Here is a 20,557-nt window from a genome sequence, read left to right on the forward strand (position 1 = left end):
CTGGAAATAAGGAAGGCTCCTAAGTATGACTTAGAACTCAGGAGACATAAAATTAAAAAAAATCAATAAATTTGACTATATGAAACACAAACATTTCTGCATGACGAAATACTAGAAGCAAAACTAACAGGTAAATCAGTTACAATTCGTATAAAAAAGATTAATCTCTAATTTATAAAAGGTCTTACCAACTTTTAAAAGACCAGTATCTCAATATAAAAATGAGATAGGAATATGAACAGATGCTGCAAAGAAAAAGCACGATGTTTGAAAGATACTGAGAGAAGCTAGACCTCCCTCATGAGAGGGGAAGTCCCACTGAAGTCCCTGATGTTGTCGCCTGGTAGACTGGCAGCATGTAAAGGTCCAATAACACACTGCTGGCAAGAGAGTGGATACAGGCCCTTCCATACGATGCTGAGGCAGGATCCCAAGGAGAGTAATTCATCAGCATTGATCAGGCATGAATGTACAGGCGTTCATCACTCTTTTACTGAAGTAGAGTTGATTTACAGTGTTGTGTTAGTTTCACGTGTACAGCATAGTGATTCAGATATTTTTTCTGATTATGTCACATTATAGGTTATTGCCAGATGTTGAATATAACTCCCTGTGGTATATAGTAAATCCTGGTTGCTTATCTATTTTGTGTATAGTAGTTTGTATCTGTTAATCCCATAGTCCTAGTTTGTCCCTCTTCCCGTCCCTCTCCCTTTTGGTAACCATAAGTTTGTTTTCTGTCTGTGAGTCTCTTTCTGTTTTGTATATAGATTCATTTGTATTATTTTTAGATTCCACATATAAAGGATATCATATAGTATTTGTCTTTGTCTGACTTATTCACTAAGTATAATATTCTCTAGATCCCTCCATGTTGCTGCAAATGTCAATATTTCATTCTTTCTGTGGCTGAGTAATATTCCATTGTGTCTGTGTGTGTGTGTGTGTGTATACCACATCTTTATCCAGTCATCTGGGCGATGGACATTTGGGTTGTTTCCATGTCTTGGCTATTGTAAATAGTGCTACTGTGAATATTGGGGTGCACATATCTTTTCAAATCAGGTTTCATTTTTTCTGGATATTTACCCATTTCTTAAACACTCTCTGTGTTCATAACAAAACTCTCAAGCCTTATACATATTCCAGAGGAGAAAATAAAGCTGGTGGTTTCATTAATGCAGCTCCTAATTGGGCCAGCCCGTATCTCTAACAGCGCCTTAAAGAAATAGGATTCTTGTGTTGCCGTTGGTAGTCTGTATCTGGGAAGAGCCAAAACATGAGGGTCAGAACTGTCACTCCTCAGTGGTAGGTTTCTGGTTTCTGTGGGTCCCCACAGTCAGTTTTCCACCCAGGCATCAGCTCATCACGTAGAAGCACGTTGCCTGGCTCGCTAAGGTGCACTTTGCAAACAGGATGCTGACCCTCTTTGTATTACTGCAGATCTTATGCTTTCTTAGTTGCCGAGAATTTTAAATAAAAATCTTTTTTTAAAGATGAGTAATTAAATAAACATCTTTGCCACTTATTCTATCTTTTATTTTTAGCAAGTCTTTCCCCTTGTTTAACCGATGCATCCCTCAGACACCTGAGTGCTATTCCCTGTTTGCATCTGTTTTGATCAATGATGTTGACACTCTCCATCGAATTCTAAGTGGAATCATGTTCGGAAGAGACACAATCATCCGTTTCTGTGTCTTCATACTAGGTAATTTTCAGTTAATTTTATTTCAATGACTCTGCCAAAGTTTCTAGCACTTATGTGTGTTTTACAATGAAAATTAGCCTCTTGACTTAAATATAAAACTTTGTATATTTTCTTTATAGGTATCTTTAATGTTTCAGGTTCAAGTTGAGGGTAGAGACAGTAAGACTGGGCAAGACCAGCTGGTGCTCTGCCAAGAGGCCTCACTAGGTGGGGGTTGCCTTAGGATAGAGGCCATGGTCCAGGACCTGCTTCTCAGCTCTGCATAAGGATGGATGTGCAAAGCAGATTGCAGATTTGTGGACTGGCCATGAAGAATACAGCTGTCTGAGGGACCAGAAATGCATATCTTTGGGCCAGTGTGCCCTCTTCCCGTAGGCAGGCTGGATCAGAAGGCTGCTTGGTGAGCAAGGAGAGGAAGTGTGTGCACCCACGGCGAATAGCACCAGGGGCATTGGCCTGATGTATCCAGCTCCTCCGAGGACATGCCTGCTGGGCTGTAGGCGGGTCAAGCCCTTGAGCCGGACCATGCCTTTTCCAAGCCTTTCTGGAGGCAGACAGCCACCCACCTACCCACTTGTGACCGTTTAACCTCCCGTTTGCTGTTTCAGCTCTATGAGCCCCTGTAAGAGCCGACCTCTCTTTGAACGAGTTAATACTCTGCTGCTGTAGGCAATAGTAACGGCCTGTTATTTACCCCTCTGTAATTTACAGTGGCTGCCTCCCAACCTCGTGGTTAAAAGTCTTTGATCGGCCATTAGCATAATTTTGTCAGTTTTCAAATTGAGTTTTCCGTAATTTCATTACCCAAAGGCTCCTAATTCCTGAACACTTAGGGATGCTTACCCTCCACCATCATGTAACTACCGGACTTCTTATGGCCCAGATGCGCCAGGCATTGTGCTTACTCCTGACTCATTAACCCCATCAGAACCCCATCGCCACTTGTAGGTGAGGAAGTGGACGCTGAGATAGGCCTGAGGATTAGCCTGGCCCCACATCTAGTAGGGGTGGCAGAGCAGGGACTCAGCCCAGACCCATCTGATTCCAAACCCATGCACAGAATCAGACAGTGCACCAAAACATCTGTAGGTAATCCTGAATTCTTATTTAGAAAGAAGGTAAAATAGTATTTATAAATTCACTGCAATACTTGGAATAAATTCAGAAGGTTAAAACCCTAAAATGGGAACATAATATGTAGGTTTTTATACAAATAGCTTATCATATAATTAAAATCTTAAATTTTTCGTTTTTAAAGGCATTAATCTTTCATGTTTAATGGGAAAATCTGAGAGCACAGAGTTAGAACGTTCTATAAACCCAGCCCAGCATGGAATCAAAAGAGTTAAGTTTGATTTTTTAAAAAAATGTAATGGTTCATTTGAACTTAAAAGAAAAAAAAAGTTTAGGGTATTTGGGAATAATACCTGCTTTAAGGAATTTTATTTTAATTCAAGAAGAATGCGAGCACTTTCAGGAGGTGGCTTCCTCTAGCGGACTGAGCTTATGTATGCTTCAGAGAGTGGCCTGGGATGTGTCTTGTCATTTTCGTTTGGCAAATGTCTAAGATATTTAGAGATTAAAGAAAATCCTCAGTCCTCACTCTTGTGAAGGGTTTAGGCATTACAGCCCCACCAGCATCACCCTCGTGCCTTAGTTGTTGTTAGAATTTGTATGTTTTGCTTAATTTTTCAGTCTCATCTTTGGGCACGATGTTCATCTTCCGATTCATCACTGCTGTTCTGGTTTGCATTTTCAAAGCATTTGTTGTTTGGGGATTGTTGTGGAAGTATTTCTACTTGACTGATTTCTTCTTGATTATTTAAAGACTTCCCACTAAGTACAGAACTTAGAAGCTGGCATTTTTCAGCTACGTGGGGTCTTGGAGAGTCTCTCATCCAATTCCCTCATTTTACGTATGAGGAGACTCAGGCCAGAGAGGACAACAGGACAATGGGATCTGCTTCTGTCTCACAGAGAATAGCCAAGTTCATGCCCAGTCTGTGGTCTCTTCTGCACTAGGTCACCTCTCAGTGAGTCTGCCAGTGGAGTGGTGCTGGTTTCTGTACCGTGAAAAGGCAATTCCCAAGCCTGCTGGAAGCCCTTTAAAGGTTTTTTTTCTGAACTTTCATGTCACCCATTGGCATATGGGTGTCATTGTCATGCAGAGGCTCTGGCCAGTCTAAAGAGATACAGGCCCTCAGCTGGGGCAGGGTCCTGGAGACCCTGTCCCGTGCCCACTGTCTTCCTTTCCATTGCTGAACCGTGAGTCCATCCAAACGCTGTCAGGGAAGAGGGTCCAAAGCACAGGGGCAGGCAGCAAGCCCAACGCAGCAGCTCTTTTCCACATGGCACAGGAGATTTTAATTTTTAATTATTGGTGTGACCACATGAAGAAATCCTTGGCATGACGGTAATCTTTCATCTGCTGAACAACCAGCTCCGCCCTCAGCAGCTCTGAGCCCGCAGCTCACAGGTGCCTGGCGTGCCCACGCGGGAGTTCACGGGTGACGGCCCGTGAGGATGCCCTGTCCCACCGACGACGAGTAAAGATGTCTGTGGCCTCCCTACAGTAACCGTGGCTGTGGTGCAGGTGGCACTCAGTGCCTACACCCAGAGCGTTTGCAATGCCACCCAGCTTTGTAGGTGCCAAGCCAACACCCAGGCTCACAGTGGGGTGGTCGCCCGCAGAGCCTATTTGGAAATTTTACGCTTCGGACCCTGATGTTGTTCCTCTCACCATCCTGCCCATGCTGTTCCCGCCCCGCTCACACCCAGCTCAACCTGTGGGCCAGCTGGCGGGACGCACCTGTGTTCTGGGAGGGGGGTCACCTCCCTGTGTCTCCCAAAGACAGGCAGCCACCCCGGGCCTGGCAGGGCCTCAGTGGGCCGCCCTGGTGCTGCCCAGCTCCTTCAGAGGGTCGGCCATTGCCTGCCAAGCCCCGAGGACTTAGGACCCACTGCCTAGCAGGGCCCCCGAGGTGTGTGGGGAGCGGAGTCTCCCTCACGGTGTGTGTGCTGAGTTCCACTGCTCTTCTGCCTTCCAGTTGTCTGCAGGGCATTATGGTGGCAGTATTACAACCATACCAATGACCGCAGCACAGAACTGGACCCAGAAAGGGAAAATATGAGGCGTTTGCTGAGGTTTGCCGTTGTATTTACAGTTATCACAGTAAGAAGCACTCTTCCAGCGCTGGCCAAGTCTCCAGCCAGAACTCTGAAATCCAAATAGTTGGATTTTAACCAAAAGCAACGAGGATTTTTCTTTCACCTCGGAATCTGCTTACACATTAGTGCAGCGAGGGTACCTGCGCATTTAGCGCCTCCGTGTTTGACTGGAGGCGCCTACAGAGGAATGCACTGCAACCTTCCACAAATGAGAAAAAGGTCTTCCTGGGAGGCCGTTTCTGCCATCTCGGAGTTCATTCGTTACCCTTGCTGAGGGGGCCTCCTTGACTGAGCAGAACCCCCCGCCCCGGCCCCGGGCAGCGGCGGGGTGGACAGGAAGCGTGCAGACGGAGGCAGCTCGCGGCAGCTCGCGGCAGCTCCTGCTTCCTGTTTCGGGGAGAAGCCAGTGGCTGCCGCTCTCCCGAGGGTGTGACAGCTCCCGCTGCCCTTGAACACAGAGAGCCCTTTGTTTCCAAACCTACTGGCCGCTCAGTTAATTTGGTTTTCAGACAACCTGCTGTCTCCTCAGTGAACTCCTGGCTGAGAACAGGCAAACACGGAATGCTAAGCCCGGAGATACTGGTTGTTGAGCGAGGGTGGTTGGCAACTGAAAATCAGCCAGGTCACTCATCCAGGTGCTGGTAGCAGTCCTGGAGTCGCTGGGCCCTGGAGAGGGTCTGGAGTTGGTTTCAGGTGACCCGTGAGCATCTTTTCGTGTGTTGCTGACCAGCTGTCTTAGGGAGGAGTGACGGCCGGGGCTTTGCAGATGCCCGTTAAGGCTTACAGCAGATGCAGACTCTCTCACCAGCTCAGCTCTCTCCTCCAAGGAAACCTTTCCTTTTCTCATACTTGGCACCGGCTCCCCGTTTTCTCCTTTCTAGCGAAGTGTCAGGTTTGTGCCCTTCACGTAGACGGCATCCCAGGGAGCAAGGACTGCAAAGCTGGGCTCCTGGTTTGTCCTGGGACCGGGCCTGGAGGTGACGTGAGAGTCCAGAAAAATCAGGGCGACGGTTAGGAGGCGGTTTCTGTATGAAGAGAATGAATCTGGTCCGCGGCAGGTGGAGCCTGGCACACAGTAGGACTCCCACGGCTGGGTCGGCACTGCTGTGCTTTCTCCCCAAGCACCTACAGAAGGCGAGGCTGGAGACTTGTATTTGAAGCTGTCAGCATCTGGGAAGGATGCCCAAACCACAGGGGAGTAGGAGCCCCCCCCCAAAAAAAAGAGATCCCAAGAAACAGCAACTGAAGAAGTAGAAGGCGAGCCAGAGGGAAGAGCGATCACAGAAGTCGAAGGAGGAGTTTTAAGCAGAGGAGTGGACGAGAGAGTCACACGCCCTGCTGGGGTCAGGCACGACCTGCAGCGTTTCCATGGGGTGTGACGTTCAGGAGGTCAGATGAGGTGACCAGGGGGAGAGCATTTCAGGAGAGAGTGGGGTCTGGAGGTTGACAGGCAGCTGAAGGAGGAGCCAGGGTGTGGACGTGTGCACGTGTGCACGTGTGGGTGGCCAGCGCGGGCTGGTGCTTGGAGAAGCTGCCTGTGCGGGAGTGAGAGAGGGCAGTGGCTGGACCAGCACGTGGGGGTGAAGGGAGGTCTGTTTCTTTGATATATTTATATGCAGGGAGCCCAGTGCCAGTAGAGAAGGCACAGAGGGTTGCTTTGAGGCACGATCGCCGTCCTCTTCCCTCATGCTAGTGTTCCCTTGCCCTTCGGCAGGCCTTCGGCATTCTCGGAAAATCTTGGCTGCTGTGGAGGGACAAGGAAACAGAAGACGGTTCCCTGACCCCAGAGGACTTTATTCTCATTTTTCTCTCACTCTCTGACCAGACTGCAGGCTCCTTTAAGGCAGGGACTGTGTCTTGTCCACAGTTATGGCTGCAGGATCCAGCAAAGGGGCCGGCACATAATAGGTGCTCAGTTAGCGTTTGAGAATGTATCTGTTCAATTATGATAAAAGTAGTAACTCTCCTAAAAGAGCTGTTTGCTGAGATGTCAATAAAATATTAGGGTTTAAGTTCTTCTCAGTTCCTCGTGATTTTGAATAATTTAAGCCCTTTCTCACCAGGCAGTTGTGCGCGTCCTGATTTCCATCCTCAGAAAGAGAATGAAACTGACAGTCAAACTTCTCCAAGTCACAAGTAGAGCCATCAGCAACTCTCCTTTCCTGCTGCTCCAGCCACTGTGGATGTTTGCCACCCTCATTTTCTTCTGGGTCCTCTGGGTGGCTGTGCTCCCGAGCCTGGGAAATGCAGGTAAGGGCAGTGGGCGGGGGTTCCATCACCTCGGAGTCGCGCACAGTGTCCTCTCCCCTTGGAGCCATTGGCCTGTTTCTGTAGGAACCAAACTTCCCATGCAGCGAGAGGCATCTGACGCCAGCGGTGACGGTGCTCAGAGCTCTGTCTCTTTCGTCTTGTGCACCGACTCTAAAGAAGCTGGGTTTATGTTTCATGACTGAATAAACTCAGTAAGAGTTGAAAGAGCTTTAGGAGGAGCTGTGGCGCGAGCAAAAGCCTGTAGACTATTACCAAATATTTCTGGATTTTAATTTTATCTAAGACAATTTGCCAACTCCTATCAAATCAGTAGGTGACAGAGAAGGACCCAGGAAGGCTCCTATTCCAATGTCGTTGTGCTCAGAAGAACAGCGTACATGTAAGCAAGTGAGCACAGGAGTCCACATCCCTCCCCCTCGAGAGGACGATGCCATGTTCCCCATCATCCCATCAGAGCTGCACGGTGGTTTCCCACCAGGGAGTCCTCAGCATCAGCTGGGGAGCCTTCCTGACATCCTGGTGCCTGGGCCTCCGCCTCAGAGGTTCTGATTCACTTGGTTCGCAGAGGACTGAGTATGTTTTTTGAATTCCTGGAAGACAGCAGCCACATTCTGGAGCAGTGCTACTCAAAGTGCTGTCTGCAACCAAATGGGGCGCTTCTGCCAGCATGTGTATCCCTCCATCCCTCCCTCCATCAGGAAAGTCTTGCTGGGAAAACAGTGCCAGCAGAACAGGACAAAGGGCTTAGCGACACAGCCGACCCTTACCTCACTGCAGGCCGGTCCCAGCAGGCTGAGCACGGGCCGCCAGGCTGTGGACCCCGCTTCAGGCGGTACTGTGCTGGGTCTTCCCTTACTCCCCCTGGTCTGGTTAAGGCCCAAACTCACATTCTCATGTGAGTGCAAAAGAGTGAGTTGCTTTCACAGACTGTCACCAGGCAGGTAAGGAGCACAGTGGGTGTCAGCGCAACAAGGCTAGCATGAGTCCTCGCCGGTCTGTCCAGTGCATTTTGTTCCCCATTGGCTCCGGTCGTGCATGTAGCAGAGTGTTTGTGAGCCACATTCTCTTCCCTCTCCTCTGGGGTCAGCTGACCCTTTGGAGATTACTTCGAGGTGGCAGCCAGCTCCCCGGAGATCAGGGCCCTTGGGAGCCCACGTTTCCAGCTTCAGAGACGCTGCTGGAGGGGCAGTTTCCTCTGCTGGGGTCCCTGCAAGTTTGCTGGAGGCCCGCAGTGCACTTGCGGTAATTATCCAGAAGGGAACCTTGGTCCGGCAGGTACAGAACAGCACTCAGTCAGGATGAGGTCTGCATGAGAGTGACAGAAAACTCAACACAGCGGCTCAGACAAGATGCAACTTCTCGCTCGTGTGAACGACGTCCACAGGGAGGGGATCCGCGTCAGCACAGGCTCCTGGAGTTTGGGACCACGTGCCTTCGTTCTTGTTCCACAGCGTCTAGCGCTTGCTTCCACCTCGTGGCTGAAACAGACACTGGGGTTCCAACCACCATGTCTCATTCCGGCCACTAGGAGGGTGGCGGGGAGGGAGAAGAGCGTGACCCGCCCCCCACCCCTCCCAGACGTCAGGACAGCGCTCCCCCCCGCACCCCGCTGGCCAGTCCTAGTCACTGGCGGCTCTTACCTGCAAGGGAGGGCAGGGAATGTGGTGTCACTTTGGGCAGCGATGCACAGGTTTGAGATGAGAGGTTCCGGTACCAAGGACAGGCAGAAGAACAGAAATTTCGGGACAGTTGGAAGTCTCAACTGGGGCAACACTGAGCGATCGTCTTCTAGCTCGTTCTCTTCAAATAGCCTTAGTCCTGGTCAGAAAGGAAGGCGCCGGCTGTGGTGCCTGCAGGAAAGCAAACACTTGCTGGAAACTTCGCGGCTCTAAGCTCTGTCCTGGGTGCTTTCTTGCGTCCTCTCCTTTAAGCATCGCAGCTCCCATTTGATGCCTGTGTTGTTAGTACAAGTTCAGGCAGGAAAACTGAGGTTCTGAGTAAGTAACCTGCTGCAGGTCACCCAGCTGGGGACCGTGGCAGCCTCGCTGATGCCAGAGCTCTGGAGCAGAACCTGCCGTGTCTGGGATGTGAAGCTAGACAGCCAAGTTCGGCCTCCTCGGGGTTGTCCGTTCAGATCAAAGCAGCGTCGCGCAACGGCAGCTGGCTGGCAGGTGCGGGCAGTGCCTGTGATGTGGTGTTTGGGGCCTGCAGCCGGAAGGGAGCTTGGCAGGGCCAGAGCGCGAAGTCAGGCTGGGAGTGCGGTGCGGCAGGAGGCGGCAGGGCTGCACGCGCTGGAGGCGGACTGCGGTGCTGGGCCCTCGCCCTGAAGAATCACAGACTAGGGCGAGGCCTTGGGAAACGTGGCCCAGTGGCCCAGGACCAGCGAGGGCCTGCCCTCCTCCAGCCTCAGGGCACAGCCGCCCCGCCGGCTGTCGGTGAGGGCTGTGAGTCTGGAGGAAGGAAGCTGTGTCTGTGGTGAAACCCTCAGTGCTTTGGGGCAGGACGTGTTCTTTCTTGAATGCACACGTGGTGGGCGGTCACTGTGGGGACACAGCCGTGCACAAAGCACACGGGAACGAGTGGCGGCCTCTCCCCACAGTGCTGAGAGTGAAGCAGGATGGCAAAGGTGGATGAAAGTCACAGCAGGAGGAATTTTGTTTTTTGAAGGGGAGGGAGGTAATTGGGTTTATTTATTTGTTTTTTTAGTGGAGGTACTGGAGATTGAGCCCAGGACCGCATGCATTCTAGGCACGTGCTCTACTACTGAGCTATACCCTCTACCCACAGTAGGAGGAATTTGGGGAGCTGTGAGATGTCAGAACGAGGCTCCACCCCACTTTGTGAGTCAGGGAAGGCTCCTCAGAGGATGGGCTGGAAATTAGCAGAAGATCAGAAAATACAGAAAAAGACAGGGTATTTAATGGGGTCATGACCAAACACAGGAGCGGACCTGGCCACACAGGACAAGGTGAGAGCCAGTCCTGAGAGCCGGGGACATGGTCGGAGGGGAACAGGCCCCAAGGCCAGCCTGGGGGTGCACTGCCAGCAGGGTGCCCCTTCAGTTTCCCCTCTTAGGCCCCCAATGGCCCAGGGCCTGGGGGGCAGTGAACAGCCTCGGCCCCAGGACTGAAGCAGGAGAAGCAGGGAGTAAGCCGGCTCCTCAGTAGGGCCGATGGCAGCAGGTCGGAGGCTCACATAGTAAAGCGTGGCCGTTCCCCGTCGGTGGAAGGAGCATAATGAGCAAAAATGAGAGGAACTGAAGGGCAGGAAAGAAAACTGGGTGCCCAGGACCTAATGTAAGAATCTATGAGCACGTCGATATCAGTCTTTGCAGAACAGAGGGGTTGCACAGAGCGACCCCTTCCCTCCTCCCTGGGGCCGGGCGTCATGAAAACCAGACCGGCATCCCCTCAGGCCACCTGGCTCTCCTCTCCCTCCCCGTGGGCGGCCCCATTGCACAGAGCTGTCTTTGTCTTCAAAGGCCTTTGTGTGCAGCGCCAGGTGAGCAGCTCTGGGCCTGGCGGGTCATTTGCTTCATGTTTCGATCTTCAGCAGGTGCCCCCGTGATTCGGGCGGTGAGAGACGGCTGCAGCCCCTGACTGTCTCACTCCACGTGCCCTCGCGCAGCCACAGGGCCTCAGGCTCTCCCTGCAGTCTCTGCCTGGTGTTCCCAGTGTTGAAGGGGTGTCCTCAGTGGGTAAATACTCATGAGACTTTTTATTGTGTCACGTGACTGAATGAATTAGCATTTTAATGCATAAGATACAGAAAAAGTGAACTTAGGTTGATTATCTTTTGCCATTTTTTAAAAAAATTGTATTGAAGTGTATAGTCAGTTTACAATGCTGTGTTAATTTCTGGCGTACAGCATCGCGATTCAGTTATACATATATTCCTTTTCATATTCTTTTTCATTATGGGCTATCGCAAGGTATTGTGTAGAGTTCCCTGTGCCGTTCATCTGCTTTGTATACAGTAGTTATTCCCCAGTGACTCTTAGTCTCTTAACTAGTTGACAGACTCTGGCCTGTGGGGCTTGTTTCAGCAGAGCATGTCAGGGCCCCCCAGCAATGACAGTAGTAAGTCTGCTGGGACATGTCTGCTACCAGCAATGTGACAGTGACTCCTAAAACCCAGTGGAAGAGTAGGGACAGGAAAACTGGAATAACCTTGGGAATCCAGCAGGTGCAGTTGGCAGATTGGAAAGAGCCCAGATGAGCTGATGATCCCCAGTTATCATTAGGGTGGTCTGGAAGCCCCCGGTCTGAACAGTGGAAGAGGCCCATCTGGGGGCTTCCTTCTCAGTGGTCCCACAGCTAGAAAAGGTCACCACAGGAGTGTGCTCAGCGTGCTCAAAGACAAAGGCAAAGGGCCGTGCTTGGAAAGGAGGCAGCAGAGTTGGACAGAGGGCTTCGCACCCAGAGGCCCAGGATCCAGGCTGGCTCCAGCCTGCCTTGTACATTAATCCTCTGTGCTTCCTTTTTCCTGTTTTTTCAATGGAAAATTGTTGCTTTCCCTAGATGCATCACAAGGATGTTAGGAGGCTGAGATGGGACCAGAGCTTTGCTTTGCAAATAGGGGACCGTGTGTGTTCCTTATATTAAGAATTAATGTCAGCTAAGGAATTCTTAGTACCAGCTTCAGCTTTGTGGTATATTCTCTGCTGTGCGTGGCGTATGTGAGAACACAGGCTAAAAGAAAATTGTCTTTTTTTTTTAAGTTATCAGAGATCTAGAAGATAATTCAAGTTATTCCATAAAAGCCTGCTGGAGGCCCAGCCCTTCCTGGGAACAGGGCAAAGGCAGATGGCTCAGGAGAGGCTGGAAATAGTTCCAGCTTTTCAGAAGTTTGTGGTCGCTGTGGGCAGGTGTGAAGGAAAGCATTCTCCGTGAGCATCTCGGTCCCTCTGCACCTTCTGTGCTCTTAGTCTAGGATCTGCTCCCCTTCCGAAGGCTCACCCCAACTTTCTACCCCAAACTGCTTGGAAAACTAGTCATTATTCAAGATTCATTTGGGGTATTATATTTCTTGGGACATCTCCTGTAATTTCCCCAGGCATACTTAGATATCTCTTCTTCACTTTCCCTGAATTTTTTATACTCTTCCTTCTTTCAGCAAATATTCATCATATGCCTTTTAAGTGGCTAGGGTCCTGGAGGTACAGCAAGGAGCAAGATAAAGGCACCAGCAGGTGGGGAGCGAGGGCATAAATCGGTAAATATATTATGTCAGGTGGCGATAAGCCCTATAAAGAACAATAATGCAAGATAATGACTGTGTGTTGTTACCCCTCAAGAGAAGAAACATCTGGAGGGCAAGGACCGTGTCTTTTTCTGTCTCTAAGCTCAGTGCGCCCCTGAATGGGTTCAGCAAGTGTGTGCTATGTCAGTGAGTGAATTCACATCAGTGTATCAAACGATACATATATGTGAAAGGAACTTGGTAAATGGCAGACTCCATGTCACTGAGGTTTTCTTCTTTTTCCCTAATCCTCGTGCTGTGAGAGATACAGCTGAGCCCGTGAGAGGCACAGGCAGGACGGGCGTCAGCAGGACGGGTGTCGGCAGGACGCTGAGCCAATGTGCTGGAAGAGGCCAAGTGCACGGAATGTGCTAAGACGTAGAACCCTCTTGGTTGGGCCTGCATCCTTTGGGAAATTATCCCAACCCGCTGGCCTGCCTTCCCTGAGAAACTGCCATTAACACTGGTCACTGGTATCACCTCAGTCTTTCAAAATGCTTTAACGCTGGCTTGTGAGACCAGAGTTACAGCCAGAGGCACGATGAAGGCCCTCCAGGTGATGCTGGGGCTCTCTGGGAAGACCTCCAGAAAACTGTCTCAAATCTGTGATGGGATGTATTACGTGAGGATACGTGAGGTTCATTCCTTCACGCAGTCATTCATTCAACAGATATTTATTGAACTTGTGCTGTGTCAGACCCTGTTACAAATGCTGGAGACAGAGCTTGCCTTCCACCTTGGAAACTAGAGAGAGACAGGCGTGAAATAAACTCAGCAAATGAATGGTACAGTACAGCAGAAGTTGATAAGTGGAGTGGAGAAAAAGAGAGCATGGAAGAGGTGTAGGAGATGCTGGAGTGGGGAGGGGTCCCAATTTTAATTTTGGTGACTAAGGAGGGCCTCGAGCAAAGATTTAAGGGAGGTGAGGGCAGAGCCCTGGGACTACATAAACGAAGGGAAATGTTCTAGGCAAAGGGAACAGCAAGAGACAGAGGTGCTGGGGACACCACGAGGAGGCCCACTTGCCAGAGTGGCATGGTTGAGGGAGAGAACGGGTCAGGAGGGTTCAGAGAGAACACGGGGTCCGGTCCCGGGGCCTTGTAGGTCATCATGGGAGCTTTCTTTCTGAGATGGGGAATCACTACAGCATTTCAAGCAGCATAGTGACATGGTCTGACTTTTTTTTTTTTTTTAACATTTTTTTATTGAGTTATAGTCATTTTACAATGTTGTGTCAAATTCCAGTGTAGGGCACAATTTTTCAGTTATACATGAACATACATATATTCACTGTCACATTTTTTTTCGCTGTGAGCCACCACCAGTTCTTATATATATTTCCCTGTGCTATACAGTATAATCTTGTTTATCTATTCTACATATGCCTGTCAGTATCTACAGATTTTGAACTCTCAGTCTATCCCTTCACACCCCCACCCCTTGGCAACCACAAGTTTGTATTCTATGTCTATGAGTCTGTTTCTGTTTTGTATTTATGTTCTTTTTTTTTTTTTTAGATTCCACATGTGAACGATCTCACATGGTATTTTTCTTTCTCTTTCTGGCTTACTTCATTTAGAGTGACATTCTCCAGGAGCATCCATGTTGCTACAAATGGCGTTATGTTGTCATTTTTATGGCTGAATAGTATTCCATTGTATAAATATACCACATCTTCTTTATCCAGTCATCTGTTGATGGACATTTAGGCTGTTTCCATGTCTTGGCTATTATAAATAGTGCTGCTATGAACATTGGGGTGCAAGTGTCTTTTTGAAGAAGGGTTCCTTCTGGATATACGCCCAGGAGCCGGATTCCTGGGTCATACGGTAAGTCTATTCCTAGTCTTTTGAGGAATCTCCATACTGTTTCCCACAGTGGCTGCACCAAACCGCATTCCCACCAGCAGTGTAGGATGGTTCCCTTTTCTCCACAGCCTCTCCAGCATTTGGGTCTGACTGATATTTTAATGGCAGTGATCCATGGAGAAGGTGATGGTGGCTTAGAACAGGGTTGTAATGGTGAACACGGTGTGACATGTCAGATTCTGCGTCAGTTTTGAAGGTTTTCCTGATCTATTATATGAAGGGTGTAAAAGGAAGGGGAGTTATGGGTGACACTGAGCACCTGGAAGATGGGAATGCCACCAGCTGAGATGGGACAAGCCTTTGAGTGGAGGATTGTCGGGTAGATCAGAAGTTCCTTTTTGGTTGTGTTGATTGAGGTGTCTTTTAGACAGCTGGGTAGAGATGTCAAGTAGGTAAGTTAGTTGTTTGAGTCTGAAGTTTCTAGAGAGGGTCCAGCTTGAGATCCATATTTGGGAATTTGGACACATATAAATAGTATTTAAAACCATGAGATCTGAATTAGTGTAGATAGAAAAGAAATCCAAGGACTGTATTTTGGGCCACGTCAATGTTAAGAGGTCTTAAATTCCATTGTATATAAATACATCACATCTTCTCTATCCAGTCATCTGTCAGTGGACATTTAGGTTGCTTCCGCGTCTTGGCTGTTGTAAGTGGTGCTGCTGTGAACACTGGGGTGCGTGTATCTTTTCAGATTAGGTTTTCTCTGGATATATGCCCAGGAGTAGGATTGCGGGATCATATGGTAAGTCTAGTTTTTAGTTTTTTAAGGTATCTGCATACTGTTTTCCATAGTGGCTGCACCAAATTAACTGAATGACTACGCTGTACACCAGACACTAACACAACATTGTAAATCAATGATACTTCAATAAAAATACATAAATAAACATTTTAAAAAGAAGAAGAGGTCTTGGAGATGAGGAAGAATAAGGAAAGGAACCTGAAAGGGAGCGACTAATAGCCAGGCAGAGAAGAAATGTGCTGTCCTGGAATTGGGGTGAAGGATCCAGTGTGTCCAGTGCTGCTGATAAGACAAGAGCTGAGGACTGAGCACTGAAGTAGCAACATGGAAGTGCAGCAAACCGTTTCAGAGACACGCTGGGGAGTGATCACCATTGGAGTGGGTTTAAGAGAAAGGTGGAGATAAAAGAATTGCAAAGGGTAAGAGACAGTCTTGAGAAATTTGGCTGTGAAGAGGAACAGAGAAATAGGAAGGAAGCTGGAGGAGGAAAGGGGGTCAAGTAGGGTTTTTTTTTAAGATGTGAAGTGATTAAAAATGGTTCGACAGAGAGGGATATTCTGATGGGGCAAGAAAGAGGAGAGTTTCTGAAGTGATACCTTCAAGTGGGCGAGAAGGGGGATCCAGTGAGGGGGCTGGCCTGGGGCTCCGGGACGCTTCGTCACGCTAGGTGGGGGCCCGCTGGGGGTACGTGCTGATAGCGGGAGACAGAGCGCAGGCAGGTGCCCGCAGAGGTTTTCTGATTCCTTCAGTTTTCTCAGAGAAACTGGAAGTGAGGTCACTGACTGAGAGTGAGGATGGGAAAAGCCAAACTCTCAGAGGAATTATGAACAGTCTAGAAGAAAGGGGAGGTGAACAGACTAACAAAGCAACATGAGAGTTCCTAAGATTCACTCTAGTGGTATCTTCTGAGTTTTTTGTTTGCCTTTTTAGTTTTTTCCCCCTAATAGCTAATGTCCAGCATAATTCCAGCATGCAATAGATAGCAAATAAGTATTTCTTAATTTCAGAACTGGAATCGTACCTACCTATGTCTCAGTCATAGCTAACTTTATATTGTACTTACTATTCTAAGCACCTGCCGATTTAAACCTCAAAACAGCTATGCGTATGGCACTTAGAGCCATGAGACTGGATGGAACAGCGGAGTGAGAAGCAGGTATTCATATCTTCTGATTACAGATGATGAAACAGAGATGTTAAAAGGTGCCAGAACCTCCCAATGTGCCCAGGGTTGGTCAGCCATTAGGGGACAGTGCAGAGATGTGAATCTCAGCCTGTGTAACTCTCAAACCCAAGCCTGTAACCACTGCCCCGGAGTTCATCTTGTCTACCCTCTTCATCTTTACAATGAGAGAACTGAGGCCCAGGTGCTTGTCACATACGTCAAAGCTGAGCTTGGAATCAAGCCTTCTCCCAGTTCACCACCATCTCCCAGATCAATCTTACCGTGGAATCCAGTTCCCGTTAACACCCCGTAGCTACCTGTGGTAGCAGCTAGATTCTAACAGTCTTTAGAAACAGTGACTGATGTGATGAGAGGCTCTTGCCTGCACCGACCCAGCTGTCCAGGAGAGGGCAGTCGTGTGTGCATGGACACGCCTGCCCCGCCCGCAGGCTTGTTCCTAAGCTTTCCCTCTGAGGCCAGAGTGCCTGATGCTCCAGAGACTGTTGGCTTAGAGCAGTGATTCTCAAGCAGCAATTCTGTTCCCCTAGGTGCGTTTGGCAGCGTTTGGAGACATTGGGGGTTGTCATGAGTGGAGGAGGGGTGGGAAGAAGCTTCTGATATCTAGGGGGCCGAGGCTGAGGAAGCTGCTAAACATCCTGCAAATTACAGGACAGCCTCCCCGTCACTTCACCCCAGCAGAGAAGTATCTGATCCAGAATGTCAGCTGCTATGTTGAGAGGCTGAGAAACCCGGCCCTGAAGGAGGGCCTGTAAACAGCCTGGTGTACCTGGACCAGAAGGATAAACAGACGAAGGCGTCCGTGGAGGAGTGCACAAGCAGTCAAGAACATGCTATGGGCTCTGCTTCTCGGGAGCACCAAGGGCCTGAAGGCCCACACGGATCCCTGACGCAGCCATCCTCCGCTCGCTGTCTGTTGCCATCCGTGTGCCAAGCTGGCACATGTGTGACTGTGCCACTGGCAGCCCGAGCAGAGTCTGCCCCCCCTTAGCTCAGGGCCTTTGTATTTACCTGCCTTTCGTCTGTTGACGAAGCCATCCCTCCTGGTCTTTGGAAACATCCTCCACCCGCAACCACGTGTGATGTGTAGACACGGCCCTGGAAACAGCAGTCAGGCCCTGGCACTGGTGACCTTGTCAGGGCATCAGTGTGCATGCTGGCTGGCCCCAGCGCATCTGCTGTTCCAGGGAGTGGCTCTCCGAGTCTCCGCTGACCTGGCTGCCTACACATGCCTGTTAATCGTGAAGGGTCACCTCCTTTGGAACTGGGAGCGCTTTTCTGAAACACGCCCCTTTTGGAAAAGCATAAGTATCTCTAAGTGCCTTACCTGAAACAGAGACATCCTCCAAGCCAGGATGAGTCCAGTGTTCATTAAAGTACCGGCTTCCCTCCCTCTGTAAACCAGGCTGCTCACTGGTTCTCACAGTGTGACTCTCGTTCAGCAGAACACAGAGCATAAGTTCCTAAGACCAGCCTTCGTCTGTGGAGTCAGCTTGCCCTGCAACATGATCATCTTCTCCCACGTCCTTTGCACAGACCGTACTGCGAATATCTAATGACATATGAACCATGAACCTAAAAGCAGTTTATAGCTATGAAAGGAAATATGCAACTGTCTTTAAGTGTCCTTTGTGTTACAGGTTTTGCCAAAGACCAAAGTGCCATCTTCGTACTTACAGTAATTTGTTTGAAATACACAGCAGAGGATACCTAGCATCTCTAGAGCTGGGGTTTGGTTTGACCAGATCCAGATGGAACTGAATTGAATTACAGAGCTAATTCCAGGGCTTCTTCAGATGAGAACAAGTGGAGCAGGAAACAGCCAGTGGGTGGCGGAGCATTCTGGGGCTGTGTTGCTGGCCTCGGTTTAATACAGTATTGTGCTCCTGAAATTTAATAATAGTAATAATCGTTATCACTCATGAAGTGATATTTCTATGGGCCAGTGCTTACCAGGTAAATCCCACTACACACTCCCTTGAACTACCACCAGGAAATGGCTATTACAGATAAGGACACCGAAACTCCAAGAGGCCACATAACTTGCCCCAGGCTACCCAGAAAGGGGTAAAGCTGAGATTTAAACCTAGAAGATTAACACTGCGGCTCAGTGGACATTGTAAATGTCCTGGCAGAGTTTGGTCTTGACGTGAAATCTGAAATGCCTCCCTTTGAAACAATGAAAATCCTTGTCTCGTTTATAAAGTCTAAAGGTTTTGGTGAATTAGGGATCTGTAACACAGTCCTAAGGGCTTTGTGTGCTTTCACCAGCGTAAGTTGTGTCTGCATCACAGAGTCGTGGGGTTTAGAGCCCAGTGTGTCCAGGTTTATATTCTCCCTCCACTAATCATGAGCAGCGAGACTTTACGAAAGTCACTTGACTCTTCCAGACCTCAGTTTTCGTATCTATAAAGCGAGGTGAGTTATTGGCCTGTGAGTCAAGTGTCTTGCAAATTACCTACCGGTCAGTCGCCGTGATCATCACTGGAGACATTACTCACAAGTTAAATGTGTGTTCTCAGTTTTTAGTTTTGCTGTGAAGATCTTAACTTACAGTTGGTACTTCAGGCTTTGCTTTGGCATCTGTGTTTCACGTGATGCCAAAGCCCGGGCATGAGGAAGCGTGGCCAGGTGAAAAGCATGTTTGTGTTTTAAACTTTAGGAGCTGCCCAGGTTATCGGAGGTGGCCAGGCGGAACATAAGCCTCCGTCAGGCATTCGGTATACGTGGTGGTACCACTTAATTGGCCTCATCTGGACTGGCAAATTCCTTGTCGCATGCCAGCAAATGACTGTAGCTGGGGCAGTGGTGACGTGTTATTTCAACAGGTAGGTCCAGTGTGTTACTGCTGATGACTTGTCTGTGAGCTTCACGTCGTGCACCTCAAAACACATTTTGGAGTTTTGACGTGGCCCCTCGAAAGGGATTGGTGAGAGTAAACGACTATGCTCAAAATTGGGGAGGACGCCCATTTGGAAGTAAAAAGTCATGTCATATCTTATCCCAGCCTCTTTTGCTTTAAGTTAGAAAATCCTGAAGGAGGCCAACTGCACTGCTGAGGGAGTAACTGCACTGCTCAGAGTTGAAAAAAACCTGAAAGAAAAGGTTGACTTTGCCTGTAAATATCCATTCTTACTGACTTCAAACTTTAAAAATTACTGATCTGTTTGGAACATACTTCAGTAAGTTCTGGGAGCATCACTTCATCCCATGTAAAGTGAGGAGAATGCTTTCTTGGAAAATAACTTTGACTCCTAAGGGAAATGTGTATGACTGTTAGATAAATTTTGTGTCCGTATAGTTAAGAACTAGTGAATTAACTATTTGCTTCACTGTTCACCATGATACTTACTGGAGTGTTTACCCTCCATTACCTCATCAGAATAATTGAGGACACTTATGTGAGTGCACACGCGTGCACGTGCGCGCACACACACACACACACACACACAGAGCCCTCACCCCTTTACCTCCTCTGTGTGTGTGACTCTCCAAGGGCAGAGAGAAAACCACAGGCAAGAAGAGCACGGTCAGTACAATGACAGGGTTGGACTCAGAACAGGAAGTTTACGCCCGATGATGCTCATCCTCCTCTCATCTCTCAGACGAAATGAGCAGGAAAACACTGAGTGTTCGTGGGGGCAGGAGGGTCAGCCAGGGATGATTCATGCCGCAGAGCAGTTACCTCCCGAGATAAGGAGCACCGTGGGTTTTATTGCAGGGGCGCTGTTTGGGAGCCTCCACCATTAGAGACCCTGTGGGATGCACAACGGACTGTAGCCCTGGGCACTGAGAACCTTAAGCCACCAGAGGGGGTGGTGTGTGCTGCTTTCCCCTGAGTAGGCGAGCAAAGATTCTTCTAACCAAATTGGCCAGCAGGTCACAGCTCTCTGACAGCAGTGATTCTGTGTTATTTTAGAACCACAAAACCAAAGCATTTTCAACGATATTCTTTTGATTTAACTTGCAGTGAGGTGTAGATGGGTTATCTCCTAATCCTTCCCCCTGCCCCGACTCCCCTCCCCCCAGATTGTGAAAGAATGGAAAAAGCATAAACACACATGGGCAGGAGGAAACAACGACAGTGGGCAAGAAATGCCAACCAAATGTTGGCAGCTGAAGAGAGGATGGGTGAGCCACCACTCACCACTCTGCAGACTGGAGAGACCTAAAAAAGCCTGTCTGTGTGTGTTCAGTAGGACAGGTGAGGTGGCTGGTTTGAACCACAAAAACTTAGAGGTGCTCAGGAACTCAAGTGTAAAATGTCCTTCTGGAGATGAGTTAAGGTCTTTCTAAGGAGCAGTTGGGTCCCAGGGCCTCCCATTACACCAGCAGAAGGCGGGAGCTTTGCTCTCTGAAGAGGTCATCAGAGA

At 49.0% G+C, this 20,557-nt stretch overlaps 1 protein-coding gene across 1 annotated transcript in view; it reads left to right on the top strand.

Moving 5' to 3' along the window:
• Positions 1–20,557, top strand: part of SLC44A3 (solute carrier family 44 member 3) — a 64,437-nt gene that overhangs the window by 7,591 nt on the left and 36,289 nt on the right. The window contains 6 exon segments of the mRNA XM_031457641.2: positions 1,548–1,708; positions 3,404–3,491; positions 4,261–4,262; positions 4,756–4,880; positions 6,940–7,126; positions 18,847–19,012. Coding sequence (XP_031313501.2) covers positions 1,548–1,708; positions 3,404–3,491; positions 4,261–4,262; positions 4,756–4,880; positions 6,940–7,126; positions 18,847–19,012 — 729 coding nt within the window.

Source organism: Camelus dromedarius, chromosome 9, assembly GCF_036321535.1.
Source record: "Camelus dromedarius isolate mCamDro1 chromosome 9, mCamDro1.pat, whole genome shotgun sequence".
NCBI lineage: Eukaryota > Metazoa > Chordata > Mammalia > Artiodactyla > Camelidae > Camelus > Camelus dromedarius.